Source organism: Microtus oregoni, unplaced genomic scaffold (genome assembly GCF_018167655.1).
Source record: "Microtus oregoni isolate MIOR12 unplaced genomic scaffold, Mior012 000011F_ref0000422, whole genome shotgun sequence".
In the NCBI taxonomy this organism is placed as follows: domain Eukaryota; kingdom Metazoa; phylum Chordata; class Mammalia; order Rodentia; family Cricetidae; genus Microtus; species Microtus oregoni.
The window spans coordinates 40012121-40030535 of record NW_024543070.1 but is presented as its reverse complement, the minus strand read 5'-3'; the positions used below and the strand labels follow the sequence as shown (position 1 = coordinate 40030535).

General features: G+C 47.5%; 1 protein-coding gene across 2 annotated transcripts in view; it reads left to right on the top strand.

Annotated features, from left to right (window-relative positions):
* Ttc39c (tetratricopeptide repeat domain 39C) overlaps positions 1–18415 on the top strand; it is a 94209-nt gene that overhangs the window by 36594 nt on the left and 39200 nt on the right. For both annotated transcript variants that reach the window (XM_041660119.1, XM_041660118.1), the window contains exons 2-4: positions 2434–2482; positions 4868–4996; positions 9391–9505. In XM_041660119.1, coding sequence (XP_041516053.1) covers positions 2434–2482; positions 4868–4996; positions 9391–9505 — 293 coding nt within the window. The remainder of the gene's footprint in view (positions 1–2433; positions 2483–4867; positions 4997–9390; positions 9506–18415) is intronic.

Below are 18415 nucleotides of genomic sequence, written 5' to 3'. Positions count from 1 at the left end.
GGGGTGGCCTCTGAGGACATTCCATAGCAGGAATGTCCTGTTAGGTTAGCACACCTTAAAGTCTTTTGATTGTGTCCCCGACCCGCTGCAGTGTGAATGCACTTGGATTTACACATAGGTCCCTTCGGCTCCTTTCACACCTGTTGTTGGTGTTGTGGACTCCAGGGTCTCGTCTGTGAACAGTGTGAACACAAGAGCATTCATCTCTGCCCTCTTTCCTTCCCCTCCAGATAGCACGCTCATCTTATGACTTATTTATTTATATTTACATGTAGTTGAATGACCTTGAACTCCCAATCTTCCTACCTCGATTTCCAGGTGCAGAGATCATAGATGTTTGCCATAGCCCCTGGCCTGTGAGGGGCTTGAGGTGGAGCTCAGGACCTCGTGAGTCGTAGACAAGCGTTCTACCAATGTCTGTAGTCCTGATAACCTGTTTCCAAACAAATGCTGGGGCTTCCCTGCCACTGTGGGGTCCTCCTATGAGAGTCTCGAGCTATGTGGAGCCCTGCTTCTATCTGCCTCAACCTTTCCAGTAATCATAGATAGAAAGTATCTTTGGGGACATTTTTGAAACTTCCCAAGACATGTTCTGTGTAGAGATGTGTGGGGGCCAGAGTTGAGATGAAATAAGTTAATGTTGGTCATTTGAAGTATGTGAAGTTAAAAGGCAGAATGGAGCAGCAAGAGACAGTGGGTGACTGAGCCCTGCCGCTCCCCGGGCTGTGGGGGAGGCTGACAGGGCGGCAGGAACTGCCTGCAGGGCCCGTGCTGTGTGCTCTTTGGACAGGACCTCAGGGAGAGAAAATGCCTCTGCTGGACTGGTGTCAATATTTTTTTCCATTTAAATGATAAGATGGGATGTAGAATAACAGGGGCAAGACTTGATACCATGAATAATTAATCCCTGTGGTTCTCGGGAAGCTAATTTTAGCCAAGATTATGAAGCAAAAGCAGCAGTGGCTAGTGGCTGAAGTACAGGCAGGGGATGGGACCACAGGCCAGCACCGTGTTGAGATGAATCTGCTCTTGAGAGCAGGGTCCCCTCTCCTCACTGATTCCTGTCCCCCACTGCCTGCTGAGTAAGACACCAGAGTGCAGGTGACAGAATCTGGAGCTAGGACCTTGTGCCTCATCTAGGCTCCAGGCACGCTTGTGTTTGGAGGGCAGTGTGATCATGACACAGACCTCCCAGCTAAGCTTCGTTTGTCACTGTTGCTGATTTAAGTGTCCTTCTAAATGGGGACAGGAAACTGGCAGCAGCTCTAGGACGGCGGAAGTAAAAAGTAGATGGAAGAAAGCACTAGCAGGCTAGCATTCCACGTAAATTCAATCTAGAGTCTCCCTCTGCAGCACACCCTTCCCCATAACCCTGTGCAAGGAAGACGGGGATGCGCTTGTGTTGACCGTGCCTCTTCCTCTGGCGTCTGTCTCATGTAGGGTGTCCGTGTATGATGTTTCTCAAGGGGTGTGGATGTTCACATATACGGGGGCTCACACACACACGCACACACACACACACGCACACACACACACACACACACACTTTCATGCTAGGCACAATCTAAATTTTGAGTAGGGGAATATACTGGCCGTGTACTTACATAGTGAACAATTTTTTTTTTTGCTGTTTTCCATTTAGAGCACATACCTTTCTTCTCCTTACACAATTTAGAGAGATCGGTTTTGCATTAGTTTTTAGTGTGAATGAAGACTTTATGTTCCTGTATGTTTTCTGACTCACTCTTCACTGGCTGGACTTTCTCTTGGGCTTACTACAATATTGGCTAATGACAGTGTCTCAGGGGGGAATGCGGTGTCTCAGGGAGTGTTCTCCGCCTTGGGTGCTGAGTCTCAGAGTTCAGGCCAGGTGGTGACACCTTTGATCTGTTCTACAAATAAAACTGACTTCATGTGTATCCTGTTTTCTGTTTTTTGTTTTTGTTTTTGTTTTTGAAGTTAGATCTCACTCTGGAATTAGCCTGGGAAACCTTACCTTGGTGATCCTCCTGCCTCAGCCTCCCAAGCACTGGTATTGCAGGCCCGCAGGCACCACCACTGCAGCCCTGGTGTGTAAAGTTTGAATTCAGCTTTGCACTAAACACAGCTCAACACCCTCCTGTGGCCGTGATCTAGCAGTATTAGCCCATCTTTCTGTTTATGTCTCTATGTTTACTGTCAACTCCTTGGTGACCACATCTAAAAGTTTACTAAGGCAGCCTGTTCTAGCTAAACACTAAGACCCCCCTTGCCTTGAAGAACTGGAGGTGGAGTGTCTCTAGGTGGTAGAGCTAGGGAACACCTCACCTCTTCCACTTCTCGACGCTGCTGAATCTGCTTGCTTACCCTACCTCTGCGCATGATATATGCTACCTTACTAAATGCTTTTAAAGAAGAATTCCAGTAAAATATTTTTGTTTATTTCTTTAACAGAAATCATAGTCCACTAATGAGTTTTGGAGCCAGCTTTGTGAGTTTTTTGGTAAGTTGATATCAAAAGAAATATTGCTATAAAATAATATAAACTAACACCCATTTGCCTGCCAGCTGTGTAGACACTATTATAGAAAGCCTAACATTTTTTCCCATTAGCCAATGTCTGTGAGATAGACGTTCTCCCCCAATTTCAAAAATAAAATGCTTATATATAATTTTGAGAGGGTTACATTTTTCCCAACTGAAAGTCCTTTAAAGATGGCGTGTGACAAGAGGAAAAGCCTTGGGGAAGGAAGGTTAGCTCTACCCTGAGTGACAGGAGCCAGGAGGATGGGTTCAGTGAGTGAGTACTTCCCAGGACTGCTACTGGAGAGGGCAGGAAATGGGTCAGAGGCGTTTTTACAGTCAGCAGTCAATATAGGATGCTGAACGCTTTTGTTTTTCAGAAATGCTTGTCACACAAACTGATTTTAAATATATCATTTAAAAAATCATCATAGGCTGGGCAGTGGTGGCGCACGCCTTTAATCCCAGTGCTCAGGAGGCAGAGGCGGGGGGGGGGGGGGGGGGGGGATCTCTGTGAGTTCAAGGCCAGACTGGTCTATAAGAGCTAGTTCCAGAACAGGCACCAAAGCTACACAGAGAAACCCTGTCTTGAAAACAAACAAACAAACCAAAATCAAAACCAAACAATCATCCTAGAGTTGTGGAATGTGGAAACTGCTGAGTGAGGAAAGGGAGAGAAAATTCACAGTGAAGACAGAAGGACAGTGGTCAGTGGGCACTCGTAGAATCCTGTTTGGGCCTTGGTCAGGACCAGTAAGCTGGGGCTTCACTCAGACTGTTGGAACAAAAGTTTGCAGTCCCCCTCTTTGTAGGGCTGCTGGCTCCATCTCCGGGAAGACCGTTCTGGATGGAGACTGAGACACATGTTAATTCAAAGAGAGAAGGGACGTGGTGGGTCACAGTTTGAGGTGACAGTCCATAGTGGTTAGGACGTCACAGTGGCAGGTCACAGTTTGAGGTGACAGTTCATAGTGGTTAGGACGTCACAGGCAGGAGCCTAAGGTCACACTGTAATCATAGTCACAATCAAAATGATGAATGCTTTATAAAAATCTAGGATCCCAGCCCAGGGAGTGGTGCCACGCCCAATGGGTAGGTCTCCTGCCCCAGCTACCCTCCTCCGTCTCCCAGGTGATCTTAGCTCATCAACTAGACAGTTGAGATTAGCCGTCATATACCCAAGTGACTGCAAGGGGGGCAGTGGGGACAGACAGAGGGTCTTGGCTGAGTACTGTGCTGAGGGAGGGAGGGAGGGAGGGAGGGAGGGAGGGAGGGAGGGAGGGAGGGAGGAAGAGGTCACAGCAAAGCTGAGAGTTTAGCAGTCTGAAGGGTAGGTGGGAGGAGAGCGTGGCTGGGACAAAGGGACTGAGGTCTGATTTGGCCATAATGGAAAAGTCAGTTAGAGTCATAGCAAAGGAGTCTAGAATGTCAGCCCCACCCACAGAAAAACTGGAAGAGAGAGACAGCAGACCCTCCTCCCAGGGCTCCAGAGAACTGCAAGTCCTCTCCCTGCTGCCTGTCAGCTCGGAGACCTCAGTTCTCTCCCAGGTGCACGGGTTCCTGCTGAAGGCAGAGTCAGATCTCAAGGTCGTCCTTATCTGTATATTGACTTCAAGGTCAGCATGGGCTGCAGGAGACCACACTAAAATCCTGTGGCATCTCTGGCATCTAGCTGTTCTTTTACTAGCATGTTTTGTTCAGTCTTTGAGCCAGGGATCCATTAGTGTGTGGAGTGAACTTCTGTATGGGACACTGTTATAGGACCTGAATAAAAACAGAGAATATTCTATTGTGTTTAACTCTAAAAAGAATAAAACACAATTACAAGGACATTCACTTTCATATACTTTTTCTTGCTGGCATAATCCGTAATCGAGATCTAAAGTCTTATTTTCTACTGCGATTATAGTTTTTTTAATAACTAGTGTGTACTGTAACAGTGTGAACCTTTTTACTTGAGAGTAATTGAGATGTGGGATGCCCTTCTGTATATGTGTTGCTTTTATTGGTTGATGAGTAAAGCTGTTTGGCCAATGGCTTAGAGTAAAGCCAGGTGGAAAATCCAGACAGAGATATAGTAAGAGAATAGGGGGAGTCAGACAGATACCATGTAGCTGCCAAAGGAGAAGGATGTCAGAGCCCTACTGGTAATCCATAGCCTCATGCTGATACACAGGTTAATTGAAATGGGTTAATTTAAGAGGTAAGAGCCAGCTAGGAATATGTCTAAGTCATTGGCCAAATAGTGTTGCAGCCAGGAAACGAACGAGCAGTCTCAGCTTACATAATTGAGATGGCTCTTCTAGTTTGGCATTCCATGGTTCCCATGCTTGCTGAGTCATCTGTCCTTTCTGTTTCCTGGAAGAACGCCATGATGACCTTTGAGGAAGAGAAGATGCAGCTGGCGTGCGATGACCTAAAAACCACGGAGAAGCTCTGTGAGAGTGAAGAGGCTGGCGTCATCGAGACTATTAAGAATAAAATCAAGAAGAACGTAAGTGGGTGGCCCCAGCTTGTGGGTGGCACCTTTCCCTAAGCAGGCTGCTGAGCTGAGTAAGGTGGAGAGGCAAGCAGACAACCCGGAGCCTCAACTGGATGTGATGTCATGTCTGCTTCAAGTCCTTTCCTTGGTCCCCCTCAGTGATGGACTGCAACTTGGAACTGAAGATCAAATAAACCCTTTTTTCTCTAAGCTGCTTTTGGTGAGGTTAACATCACAACAGAAATGAAAGCAGCATTGCTCTGTGGTAGAGGCTCTTGAGGCAGGGGTTTCCTGTGTGTGATTAAACATGTAGCTGATAGAATAATCACATGTTGGCATGCTTCTGGAACACAGCTGCTGACCTAAGCTTCCTGGGAGCTGCTGGCCTTTGGTTATGAGTGAAATCTCAGCAAGATCTCCATCCAGGTGGGGACAGCTCAGCTGTGAAGGGCTGGCTGTGCATACGCAAGGCCTTTAGCTCAGTCCCCACATAAAACCCAGGCATGATGGCGTCCACTGGGGAGGCACAGGTAGGTTAGCCTAGCCTAACCAGTCTCAGAAAGCAAGGTGTTGTGGTGGTGAGATGCCTTGCGGGTAAAGGTGCTTGCTGCTAGGTGTGACAATCTGAGTTCAGTTAGCTGGGCCCATGTGGTGTAAGGAGAAAACTTAACTACCACTGGCTGCTGCATGCATACAGTGGTGTACACACACACACACACATATATACACACACAAATACATACACATACACACAAATACACATGCATACACATACATACATATATACATACATACACATACACACAAACACACATATACACACATACACATACATACACATACATTCACATACACATACACACACAAACATATACATGTTGTATGAGCCCGCTTGTTCGTTCTCAGCTGCTTGGCCCCAAAATAACTACACAGAAACTGATTAATTAAATAATTGCTTGGCCCATTAGTTCTAGCTTCTTATTGGCTAACTTTTACATCTTAATTTAACCTATTTCTATTAATCTGTGTATCACCATGAGGCTTTGGCTTTAAGTTCTGGTGTCTGTCTCCAGTGGGGCTACATGGCTTCTCCTGACTCTGCCTTCTTTCTCCCAACATTCAGTTTAGTCCCCCCACCGTCGTCCCCCCCCCCCCCAGCTCTGTTCTGCCCTGTGCAGGCCTAAGACAGTTTGTTTATTAGCCAGTGGTATTCACAGCATACAGAGGGGCATCACACACACACACACAGACAGATGAATTTAAATTTAAAGTAACAAGCAAAACAAGATGGACGGTGTCTGAGGAGGAAGTGTGCCTGACCTCCATACACAGGTGTACATACATGCACTCAAACACATAAAAGATCGTAATCTGTAGTAAAAGGGGAGTGGGCCTGCTTTTCATCCCGCCCAGCTCCCACACAGCTAGCTAGCTTTACACCCTAAATAACAACACACAAATTGTATTCATTTAAACACTGCCTGGCCCATTAGCTCTAGCCTCTTACTGGCTAACTCACACATATTGATTAACCCATTTCTATTAATGTGTATCGCCACTTGACTGTGGCTTACCAGCATGAGTCTAACCACCATCTGTCTTGGGTAGGAGAAGCATGGTGTCTGCCTGACTCTGCTTTCTTCCTCCCAGAATTCTGTTCTGTCTACTCCACCCACCTAAGGGCTGACCTGTCAAAAGGCCAAGGCAGTTTCTTTATTAACCAATGAAAGTAACACATAGACAGATGACCTACCTACATCAATAATCCACATATTTAGAATTTGCTTTCACCTTTCACTACAAATACCCAAGCTTTGAGAGGCAGCCCCCTCCCCCAGTACTGATTGCACACTCTAGGTTTCATATATGTGACATACGTGACTTGAGATGTGTCTGTTAGTTGGCGTCACCAAGTGCCCATCTTTTCCTCTGCTTCTTCAGGTGAGCCCTGACTGGTCTACAGATAGTGTTGGCTCTGGCTCTGAGATCACAGTTGAGCACGGTCCTTGGTGGTTCTGGGATCACAGTTGAGCACGGTCCTTGGTGGTTCTGGGATCACAGATGAGCGCAGCCCTTGGTGGCGACTCTGGCTCTGGCTCTGGGTTCACAGTTGAGCACAGCCATTGGTGGTGGCTCTGGCTCTGGGTTCACAGTTGAGTGCCACCACACCTTGCCTTTTATGTGATTTCTAGAACTCTGTTCACCATGCTTGTGCAGTTAGCACCTTTACCTGCTGAGCCACTTCCCTGTGTTGAAGGAGCTGCAGGCCTGCTTTTCGTCCCACCTGGCTCCCGCACGGCTAGCTTTACACCAGAAATAACAACACACAAACTGTATTCTTTTAAACACTGCTTGGCCCACTAGCTCTAGCCTCTTACGGGCTAATTCTCATAATTTGCCTAATCCATTTTTAGTAATCTGTGTAGCACCAGTCTTACCGGGAAAGATTCAGCATGTCTGACCTGGCGGCTTACTTCATCGCGTCTGCCCGGGAGAGGGGAACATGGCATCTGAGCTCACTTCCTCTTCCTCCCAGCATTCTGTTCTGTTTACTCCACCCACCTATGTTCTAACCTATCAGGGCCAAGCAGTTTCTTTATTAGCCAATGACCTTCCTCCATCATCCCTGAATCCTAGGAAATCATTCTTTGTCATTTATTCTTTGGTTCTTCATAAATATCATCCCCCTGTCTGCAGTACTCCCCTGCCTGGGGCTCTGGGCCCTACTGAGTTGTCTGCTGGAGGGTCCCATAGTTGGATGGCTACAGTGTTGCACTTACTATCTTACATGGTAATAAAGTCTCTGTTTTCCTCACTGTAAGCTCCTTCCCATGCCTGGCCTGAGGTCATCCCTGCCCTATGTCACTGACATTCATGACGGGCCTTGCGGTATGTAAAGCAGCATCTTGTGTTCTTCAGCCCTCTGTGAACCCTGCATGGTAGAGTCTTGTCACAAGGATAGCAGAGCACAGACTTGCATTTTCAGTATGAATACTGCTGGGACTGGACATGGAGCAATAATAGCCATGATGGATTATGTTAAAGTTTAGTAAGATGAGGGGAAATTCTGTTGTATTCTCCACATTCTTGACATACATCGTAAAAACATGCCATATATATATATATATATATATATATATATATATATATATATATATTTACATGCTAATCCCAGTTCCTCCTCCCTCCTCTTTTCCCCTCATCCCACCCCCAATCTGCTGCTCAGAGATGGTAATTCTGTCACCTCACCATGCTGAAGCAGGACCAAGCCTCCATGTCTAGGCCGAGCAAGGTTTCTCTTCATAGGAAATGGGCTCCAAAAGGTCAGATCATTCATTAGGGATAACTCCTGGCCCCCATGCCAGAGGCCCCACTAACGGCCCAAGCCACTCTCTGTCACCTGCTTTCAGAGGACCTAGATTTGTCCTGTTCAGGCTCCAAGCTGTCAGTGAGCGCCCCCTAGCTCGGGTCAGCTATTTCTGAGGATTTCCCCATTGTGGTGTTCACCCCTTTGCTCATTATTGTTCCTCCATCTCTTCCGCTGGACATGGGAGCTTGGCCCAGTGGTTAATTGTGGGTCTCTGCATCTGCTCCCATCAGTTACTGGATGAAGGTTTCAGGAGATGCTGGAGAGATAGCTCAGCTGTTAAAGGCTAGGCTCACAACCAAAACCATGTCATTTGTGAATTTGTGTAGTTACTTTGAACAGTCTGTTCAGGGGCACTTTGTGTTAAGAAGGCGGTGTTCTGCCTCATGGCGATGTTTTTCATCCCATTCAGAAACATCCTATGACAAAGACTAGCATTAAAAATGTAATTTGACTTTCTGCTTGTTTTTACTAAATAAATCTCTTACATTTCAGGTATGGTTTCTGATTTGGTTAGAGGTAATTTTACAGAATTTATTCTGATTAATGAATAGATATATAACCAGTTTCTCACCCTTGCATTTCAGTTACCCACAACAAAGGATGCACCCTAATATTAGTATTCCCCAAAGACAGGCTGTAAATACCTCTTCAGTATATCCGCTGTGTGGGGTGTATTCTATATTAATATCTTTCATTTGCTTTAACAGTTTACATTGTCTGAAAAACAGATTAATCCTTACTAGTTTTTTCAGTTTTCATGTTTCTCATAAATCCCATTTTCATCATTTATAATATGGTGTTGCATTACAGTGTTCTCTAAGACAGCAAATTGTTGGCAGAGCTGGAGCGAAGCGGAGTGTGGGACCCCAGGTCGCCAGTATGACTTGGTCTTGCCTCTGAGTGGCCTCCAGGCTTTGCAGTTCCCACGGGAATCATTTTGTACCTCAGAGCTGCAGATGCAGACTGCAGATGCCGGATGGAGGCTATGTTTTTCTTGGGTGTAATTTACGACATTTGCTTTCTCTTCACAACACAGGTCGATGCCCGCAAATCCGCACCCTCGATGGTTGATCGACTTCAGAGGCAAATCATTATTGCTGACTGCCAGGTCTACCTGGCTGTGCTCTCGTTTGTGAAACAAGAACTGTCAGGTAAGCAGGAGCAGTTTTAATGTTATTCACTATTCCGTGGGACACATTTAATGCTGCCCACTATTCCCTGGACACATTTAATGCTGTTCACTATAGCGTGGACACATTTAATGCTGTTCACTATTCCGTGAGCACATTTAATGCTGCCCACTATTCTCTGGACACATTTTTAATGCTGTCCACTATTCCGTGAGCACATTTAATGCTGCCCACTAGAGCACATTTAATGCTGCCCACTATTCCCTGGACACATTTAATGCTGTCCACTATTCCGTGAGCACATTTAATGCTGTCCACTATTCTCTGAACACATTTAATGCTGTCCACTGTTTCGTGGACCCGTTTAATGCTCACTATTTTGTGAATGCATTTTTAATGCTGGTCACTATTCTGTGGACACAATCAGTAATACTCTTTTTTTAAAAAAAAAAAACTTAGATTTTGAAAACAAACTCATGGCTGTGCTTTGAAGGGAGCGATACTGATTTGTAACTAGAAAATTGAAACCATGGGTGTCTTGTGTGCTCAGCAGAGTCCTTTAGTCCTGAAGTCCATGTCACAATCTTCAGTCTGGAGATAATTTTGTCTTTCTTAGAGAAATTGCTAGTGACGTTCATATGTGGGGGCTTGCAATGGTACCTTGGTCATAAAGTTTTACTTTGATTTTTTATGTGAAATCAAACTGGTTTAATTTCAGCTTCTCAGGGAGCTGTTCTCAGGTCCCTCAGTCAAGTGCATTGACAGTGGCTCCTTGCTGTTCTGAGCGCCTGGCGTCCTGGTGAGCTTGTGGAGGGTGTAAACTATGTTTGCCAGGTTTTGCCGCTCTCGTTTCTTAAGTAGGATGGAAGGCTGAGAGACTGAGTTCTGGGTCCAGTTGTGTGTCTTGGATGGAAGGCTGAGAGACTGAGTTCCAGGTCCAGTTGTGTATCTTGGATGGAAGGCTGAGAGACTGAGTTCTGGGTCCAGTTGTGTGTCTTGGATGGAAGGCTGAGAGACTGAGTTCCGGGTCCAGTTGTGTGTCTTGGATGGAAGGCTGAGAGACTGAGTTCCGGGTCCAGTTGTGTGTCTTGGATCCTGACAGCAGAACCCTGCCGCTTGGCTGGACGGGATTTACATATGGGGAAAAATAAAAGAAGAGAAAAAAACACTAAGTGGAAATCAATCCAAATTCATACTCAGAAACACATTTTCTCTCAGAAAGATATTTTTTCTGTGAAATATAATTGAAACTTTTCTTTCTAGAGAACGGGAAATCATTTCCTCCCGTTTTCTTCTGTTTCCATTTCTGTGTTCTACTTGATGTTGTTTCTATTTGACTTCGTTGAAAGAGAATTTAACTTTTTATTTATTTATTCATTTTTGACTAACATTTAAACTTCCAAACACCTATCTTGTAAATATGTCCTAAAAGCATTTCTGCTTTTGCCATTGTTCTGGTTCTTGTATTTGTTTCTTCCCTGTGACTTTTTCTTGTTACTCTCTCAACACCTTACCAAGATGGCAACTCTAACATGCTGAGAGCTCATCCTGAGTGAGACTCCTGTAAGGCAGGTCAGGTAAAGTACCCCACCCCACCCTGCTCCATCCCACCCCACCCCACCCCGCTCCCTCCCACCCCACCCAGCTCCATCCCAACTCACCCCATCCTGCTCCACCCCACCCTGTTCCACCCCACCCTGCTCCATCCCACCCCACCCCACCCTGCTCCACCCCACCCTGTTCCACCTCACCCCGCTCCACCCCACCCCACCCCCATTCCCATCCCCCACCACACCCCATCCCTGCCAGTTTGGAAGTATACAGTAACTGACACCTAGTGGCAGCTCACCTTACCTGGAGCACACAGTCACACTTATCATTTTGGCATTCTTTTTCTGTTGCCCAAGAATTCTGGTAAGGAACTCATTTTAGCCATTAAGAAAATGATCATGGGCCGGGCAATGGTGGTGCACGCCTTTAATCCCAGCACTCGGGAGGCAGAGGCAGGTGGATCTCTGTGAGTTCGAGACCAGCCTGGTCTATAGAGCTAGTTCCAGGACAGGCTCCAAAGCCACAGAGAAACCCTGTCTCGAAAAAGCAAAAAAAAAAAAAAAAAAAAAAAAAAAAAAAAAAAAAAAAAAAAAAAAAAAAGATCATGCCTGCAGTGGTGGCGCACGCCTTTAATCCCAGCACTCAGGAGGCAGAGGTAGGCTGATCTATGTGAGCTTGAGGTCAGTCTGGACAAGTTCCAGGATAAGTAGGGCTACATAAAGAGACCCTGTCTCAAAAATTAAGAATGTATATAGAAAATGTCTAAGAGAGGGTAACTAGGGTGTTAGTATATAAATGCCAGCTACTTGGGCACTGGTGGAGCCGGGAGGATCCCTTGAGCTCAGGACCAGCCTAGGCAGCAGAAGAGCACAGCTCTCTGCCTCCCCTTCTCCTTCCACTCAATTTTATTTCTCTTTCTATGTGTCAGGGTGTGGTACATGTTGAGTACCCTTGGAGGCCCGAAGAGGGCATCAGATCCTCAGAGCTGTAGTTGGAGGCCTGCCTGACAGGGATGCTGGATCTTGTAATCTGTCTGTCACCTGGGTACTCTGTCCCTTTAAAAGACAAACTCTGCCCACTGCAACCCCCCCCCCTTCAGCTGAGGCAAGAGGATCTCCATCTACTCTACCAGCCTGAGCTCATGGTCTCTCTCTCTCTCCCTCTCCCTCCCAGCCTGAGCTCATGGTGTCTGTCTCTCTCTCTCTCTCTCTCTCTCTCTCTCTCTCTCTCTCTTTCTCTCTCTCTCCCTCTCCCTCCCAGCCTGAGCTCAAGGTCTCTCTCTCTCTCTCTCTCTCTCTCTCTCTCCCTCTCCCTCCTGTTTCCCCTTTCTCCCTCCTATTTCTACCCTCCTTTTCTACCCTTCCCCCCCTGCCCTTTCCCTCTCTATAACCCACTAAACAAACTCTACCCAAACTCTCACTCTGCGCGGTGTATCTGTCTCTCTCCCGCCACCCGCCAGGGACCCGGCTGAGGCCTACCCCTTTATAAGTGATAACACTGGGTACTGAGCTCAGGTCTTTGGGGAGAGCAGTACTCATTCTTAGCCACTGGGCCATCTTTCCAGCCCGAGATGCTGCCTCGGAAAGACCAGAAATTAGACCTTGAAAGAAGCATCAGGCAGTGCGGTAAAGTGTTTTATATGAAAGTTATCAAATGTTACAGAATAAATTCCTTTGCCCTTCTCTGGCCCACTCAGCCTTGCCGAGCTCCTGAGAGTGCGAGCTAACACTCAGCTGCACAGACACAGGTGTGGGCCCCGCCCAGAGTCACGCTCATCAGGCAATCTCTTTGTTTCTGATTATTCCAGTTGTTATAGAAATACTGAGAAGATTTCTGTTTAAAGGACAGATTAGTCAGGTTATCACCTCCGATGTTTCCACCTAGAAGAAAGGTCCTCACTCTTTATCTTTCTCAGATGTGTCTTCAGGAAATTCAGTCTGCAGTACTGTCTGTCAGCTCTCCCGTGGAGATGGCAGGTTTAGCAGTATTCCTATGACTGGGCTAGGAATGTGGTTACAAACCAAGGTGTCGTTTATGCTGCAGATGAGCCATGGCGTACTCAACTAGTTCTTGTGGCATTTATGTGTTCTTTGTTGTACATGCTCTTCTTTTGTTTGTTTTACTTTTGGTTTATTAGGGGAGTGGAACCTATTTCACTTTTAACTCATAAATCATATGGTGACGTAGGGCTGATGCCCAGGGCCTCCCTGTGCTAAATGGGTCCTTTACTGTGGGCTATGGTTATTCCATCCATGAAGTTCCATCTCCCAGGGTGCCTTCCTGGGCTCTGCTTCCCCTTCTCCTCGTCTGCTGACTATCACAGCATTTGACAGGAGTCTCAGTTTTTATGATTTATTAAAGGAGATACTGAACTGAACAGAAATCCTCATAGGCTAACAGCTCTGGACCTGGCGTTTGTTCATTTGCTCTGAGCAGTAGACACACAGGCAACAGTGAGCGTCACACAGTAATTCCTCGCTTTACTGCTGAGGTTTGTCCTTGCTTTGGGTCTGTGTTGGAGCCCACAAGACCATACAGTAAATGTACAGCTGACAGATTGATAAAGGCAGACCCACAAGCAGACAGCTTCTGGGGCACCCGTTTTGCAGATCTGCGGGAACACTTGTCTTTTAGGTAAGTCACTATCGATTCCGCAAAATCTTGTGAAATCATGATGTTTCTCCTTTCAAAATTGGATTCATTCCGAAAACACCTCAGTGGTGTGGTCTTCCCATCCCCCACACCATGAGGCTTTAGAGAGATAATATTCACTCTTTGTTCTAACAGTCAAATTTACATAGCTACAATCCCACAAAATTACCTGCTAACAGACCACACAGAAATTGTTTAAAGAAGACAGGCACCAAGTAAGAAGGTAGCCATGCCCCACCTTTGCTAACAAACAAACCTGGGCGCCCCCAAAAGCTGCTGATCACAGAAGAGATTGGTGAGAATGGGTGGATCCAGGGTTCAGGATGTTCAGCATCTTTATCTAATGGTTTGGGATGTCAGGTACTTCCCCTTGAGTGTTGGCTCTTCCCTGGGTTGTGCCACCTCTCTGTGGATTTTGATGTGCATATTGTCATTGTCCTTGCCTATGGAATTTTCCAACTATGACTATAAAGACTAGAAATCGTGGAGATCAGCCCGCACTCTCTTCACACAAAGGACTAAAGAACGCATAGAGGTAATGTCCTTGAGTTAATTGTTTTACCCTCTGATCTTCGCTTGCCATAGACATCTACTCCCGAGCCCTGAGGGAGTACTGAGGGGGTACTCAAGACACCCATGGGTCTGCTCTGCTTTTCTGAGCTGGGTCTCAGTCTATAGCTCAGGTTAGCCCACAATTCATCATCCTCCTGCTTGGGATTACAGGCATGTACCATCATTCTAGATGGATACATTTATAGACAAGAATAAAACCACAAACCTCTAGTGTGATTATTCAGCCACAAATAAGGCTATACTTCCGGATTCTAGAGCCATGCACGTGCAGATGGGCCCTCGGGCATGGAGATGCCTGAATGTTAAAGCCGCCTCCCCACGTGACCCATGTGCATGTATGCGTGGTTCCATCCACGTATGACCCAGCTAAACCCCTGCACGCATGCGTGAGCTCGTCATCGGCATCATCTGCGTATGATGTAGTCACATCAACCCCCTGTGTGCATGCGCTAGGCAGCTTTTAAATAGCTGGACATGCCATCTCCCTCCCTCTCCCTGCACACTGACTTCCCAGGCCTGTACGCACCCCCTCTAATAAACTCCTAAGCAGGTTTGTTCCGTGTTTCCTTCTCACTGCACCAGGTAATTTCATCTAGCTTCAGAGCTCTTCTCAGCAGTGGGCACACACTGACCAGAGTGGGGTGAGGCCAGCTTTGTAAGAGCACCTGTGTCTGCCTTGCTTCCTCTCAAGCGACGCTCCAATGTGACCCCACATCTTTGTGCCTGCAGTCCGAGGCTCTTTCCCTCTTTCTGCAGTGTGTATATGACTTTAGAAAGAGGTTGATGGAAACCTACCATGCAGCACTCCCTCCTGGTTTTATTTCCTTGTTCCGTTTGTGGTTGAACGGTCACTGTGTTCTTGGCGTAGTGGCTCAGATGGCTTTCCTGGCCTTTTCTTCCCTTTCCAGGGAGACAACCACATCTTCCTACTTTGTCACTGAGCTCTGCTGTGACTTCCTTTCTACCCCCCCCCCCCCCACAGTCCGACTGACTGTCCCAGCGCCTCCTCGTAGCCCCACAGTGCGGGTGTCCCTGGCCCCTCCCAGATGTGGTCTTTGCTCTCAATGTTGTAGCCCATCCCCTGTGGCTAGGGCTGTCCTCTTAGACTGTGGACACTTAGCTGGCCTGTGTCACAAGGTAGAGCTGAGTCCTTTCAAGGTTGTCAGGTCAGCACCCACCCCTCCCAGCATCCTCTGTGCTCATTCCTCAAGGTTCTTTGAACCGGCCTTTGCAGCTTGTGTCTTGGTTCACCTCTTGCCTTGTCAGGAGTGGCCAAGGCCTCCCCTTTCCTCGTCAGTCCTGTCTGGGTGCTGAGAGGGGACCTTGTGTGTGGCCAAGGCCTCCCCTTTTCTCGTCAGTCCTGTCTGGGTGCTGAGAGGGGACCTTGTGTGTGGCCAAGTGAGCAGCTGTCACCAGTGATCCGCGTTTCATTTCTGGGCCTGTTTCAGTGTCAGACGCTAAGTTCCCAAGGGTAGAGACTGTTGATCTGTTTTCCTCTGGCCCATGTGTCTTAGCACTTCCTCGGAGTCTGACCCTGTGATGTGACATCTGCCGATGTCCAGAGATGAAGGAGGGCGAATCTTTACCTGAGAACCAAGGGTTTAGCAGGGGGAAAGGAGGAGGAAGTTCTAACCCGGGAAGCTGTGACCATGTGACCAGCAGGCGCAGACTTAGAAAGGTTGTGCCAGGAACAAGTGGTTCTGAGCTAAGAGGAAGGCCAAGGGTCTCTGCTCTGTCCCTCTGCAGTTAGAGAGTGGGCCAGATCAGAAGGGGGCAAACTGCTCGTCTCCAGCGCCAGCACTTTGGAGGCTGGGGCAGGAGGATAAGACCGTCAAAGCCTAGCCTTGGATGCATGATCAGTGCCACTCCCTAGCATGCGGTGAGTGTGCACTCCATAGAGGGAAGAGGAATGGAGGGCGAGGCCACTAGGAACGGAGTCTGGGCTGCCTAGTGACAATGATGTCACCTGTTCTTCTGGAAAGACAAGTTGTTTGGCAAAGCGCTTGTCTCATAAGCATGAGGACTTGAGTTCTTCCCCGGAATCCACATGTAAAGCTGGGCATCTGGGCATGGAGTCACACTCCTCCCAGCTGTGATGCTCCGGAGGGCGGAGGGCAGGCGACATCGGAGGCCCGCTAGCCACCCGATCACCTACTCAGCGAGCTCCAGGCTGTTTTCCTGAGAAACAGTACCAGGGGTATCCTCTGGCCTTCACATGCACGAGCTCACATACCAGGTAACACACACCCTTTCCACAATCACTTGGACACATGCACAAGCATACACACTGGTGCACACGCTCACACACAGTAAATCAGTGTTTTTCCTTCAAGGTCTGGTGCCTGAGTTCTGGAAGGTTAGCCTCACTCATCTGCACTGTGGGGCTCCTGAGGCAGGTGCCCTTGCCAGATGTGGTGATTCTTTCCAAGGTCAATGTGGTATAACTGGTTGCTTTTGGTTTCTAAGAAGTTACCCTTCCAGCAAGGATTTCCACTCCCTTGTGTGGTGAGACTTCCTAACCACCACCCCCCATCTCCCCACTGATTGATGCTGACCCTCACGGGGAGGGCAAATGCTCTGTGGTTTCCTGCTCTTCCGCCTCTCAGGCTGAATGTTTATATCTGTCCTTTCAGAGGAGCCGGGGGAAGGTCATGCCGCGTGGGCCTGGAAAGCTGTGTTCTCTGATGGCTGAAGGAAAGTGGTTCTTTGGAGGCATTGCCAGGTTATAGGTAGCCCAACATTTCCCCCAAGCAGAGCCTTTCCCCTGCAGAGTTGGTGCCTAAAGCGGGCTGCATCCTCCTGCTGCACAATCTGCCCAGGTGCTTAGGTGGCCTCCCTCAGAAGCCATGGTGCTAGGGAGGGAGGAGGGAGGTCCTGGGGAGCCTGTCCCAGCACAGCTTCTTGAAGCGGATTTCCTTCTGTGTGTTAGCTTTGTTTTGCATGCATTGGAGTTTCTAGTCTTGACTAGTCCAGCAAGCTCTTGAAGTTTTAATTTTCCTGGCTCAGGTTAAAGCTCCCCAAGTGTCAGTGAGTGTGTGCGCGCATGTGCGTGCATGCTACACTATACTTTATCCTTACAGACGCTGAGGCCAGTGTGTTACCTTAGGCATGAAATTCGTGTATTTTTGTTTGATAAGAATGGGGTTTTCATGGGCGGGATTCAGTTTTGCTTTATTGATTGAGTTCTATGCGGATTGGAATTGATGGATTTTTCTGTTGGTTACTGTCACCGCTGGCTTTTCTCTCATTCCTCTGCTGGGATCTGGAGGTCAAAGTTCACTTTCCCCTCACTCCCAAGTTTGGACATTGCCCAGGTTTCTTTAGCTGTCCAGATTATCCCTTGGCTAGACATGATTGGCCGCAGCTCCACCTTTGTACCCTCCTTGTCCCCTGTCCTCCTCATCGTCAGTGCTGCTTTCTCATAAATGAAGATTCTACTTTAATAAGGGAAACACCGGGTAAGGGGAGCTAAGTTTTCCGTTTTCAGTCCCCACATAGTGATGAAGCGAGGAGGAAGGAGACGTTTAGGTACTTGTTACGTGGGAAAAGTGAATGTTGAAGTCAAAAGGAGCGTTTCACTCCTAAGCTCAGGATTTGTCTCCTAAGCTCAGGATTTGTTCAGGCGGTGGCAGGACCGTCTGTGCAGCTCCTGGAGAAGATTGGAGAACACGTTTTTTCCCTCCTGGGTTTACCGAGGCAGTGTCTGACATGGAGTGGCCTTGCAGTAAGTGCTGTCCAGTTGAATTAAGTAGGCTGTCTCAAGCAAGCCTTAGTTTCATGATGAGGAATTTAGCCAGGCTTTGGGTCTTTACGTTTGTTATTACATTTATTTATTCTGCTTATGCAAGGGACAGGGAAGTGCATGTCCCTGTGCCTGTGGGGATCTGAGGACAGCTCGCAGGAATTGGTTCTTTCCTTCCACTGGCAGGCTCAGAGCAGGGACCTTTATCTCTGAGCCGTCTCACTGGCCCCGACTACTTAGTTTGACTTCTTTTTCCTCACCCTATTCATTTAAATAGACAAAGACTCCAGAATGTTCACCCTTCAGTATGTTCATTGTGATTCCATAGGAAGTACAGGATCCTTTGTTGGAAAACTGGTCTGCTTAGCTTCTAGGACAGCCCATGCAAAATACCCACAGGGCTCAGGCCACAG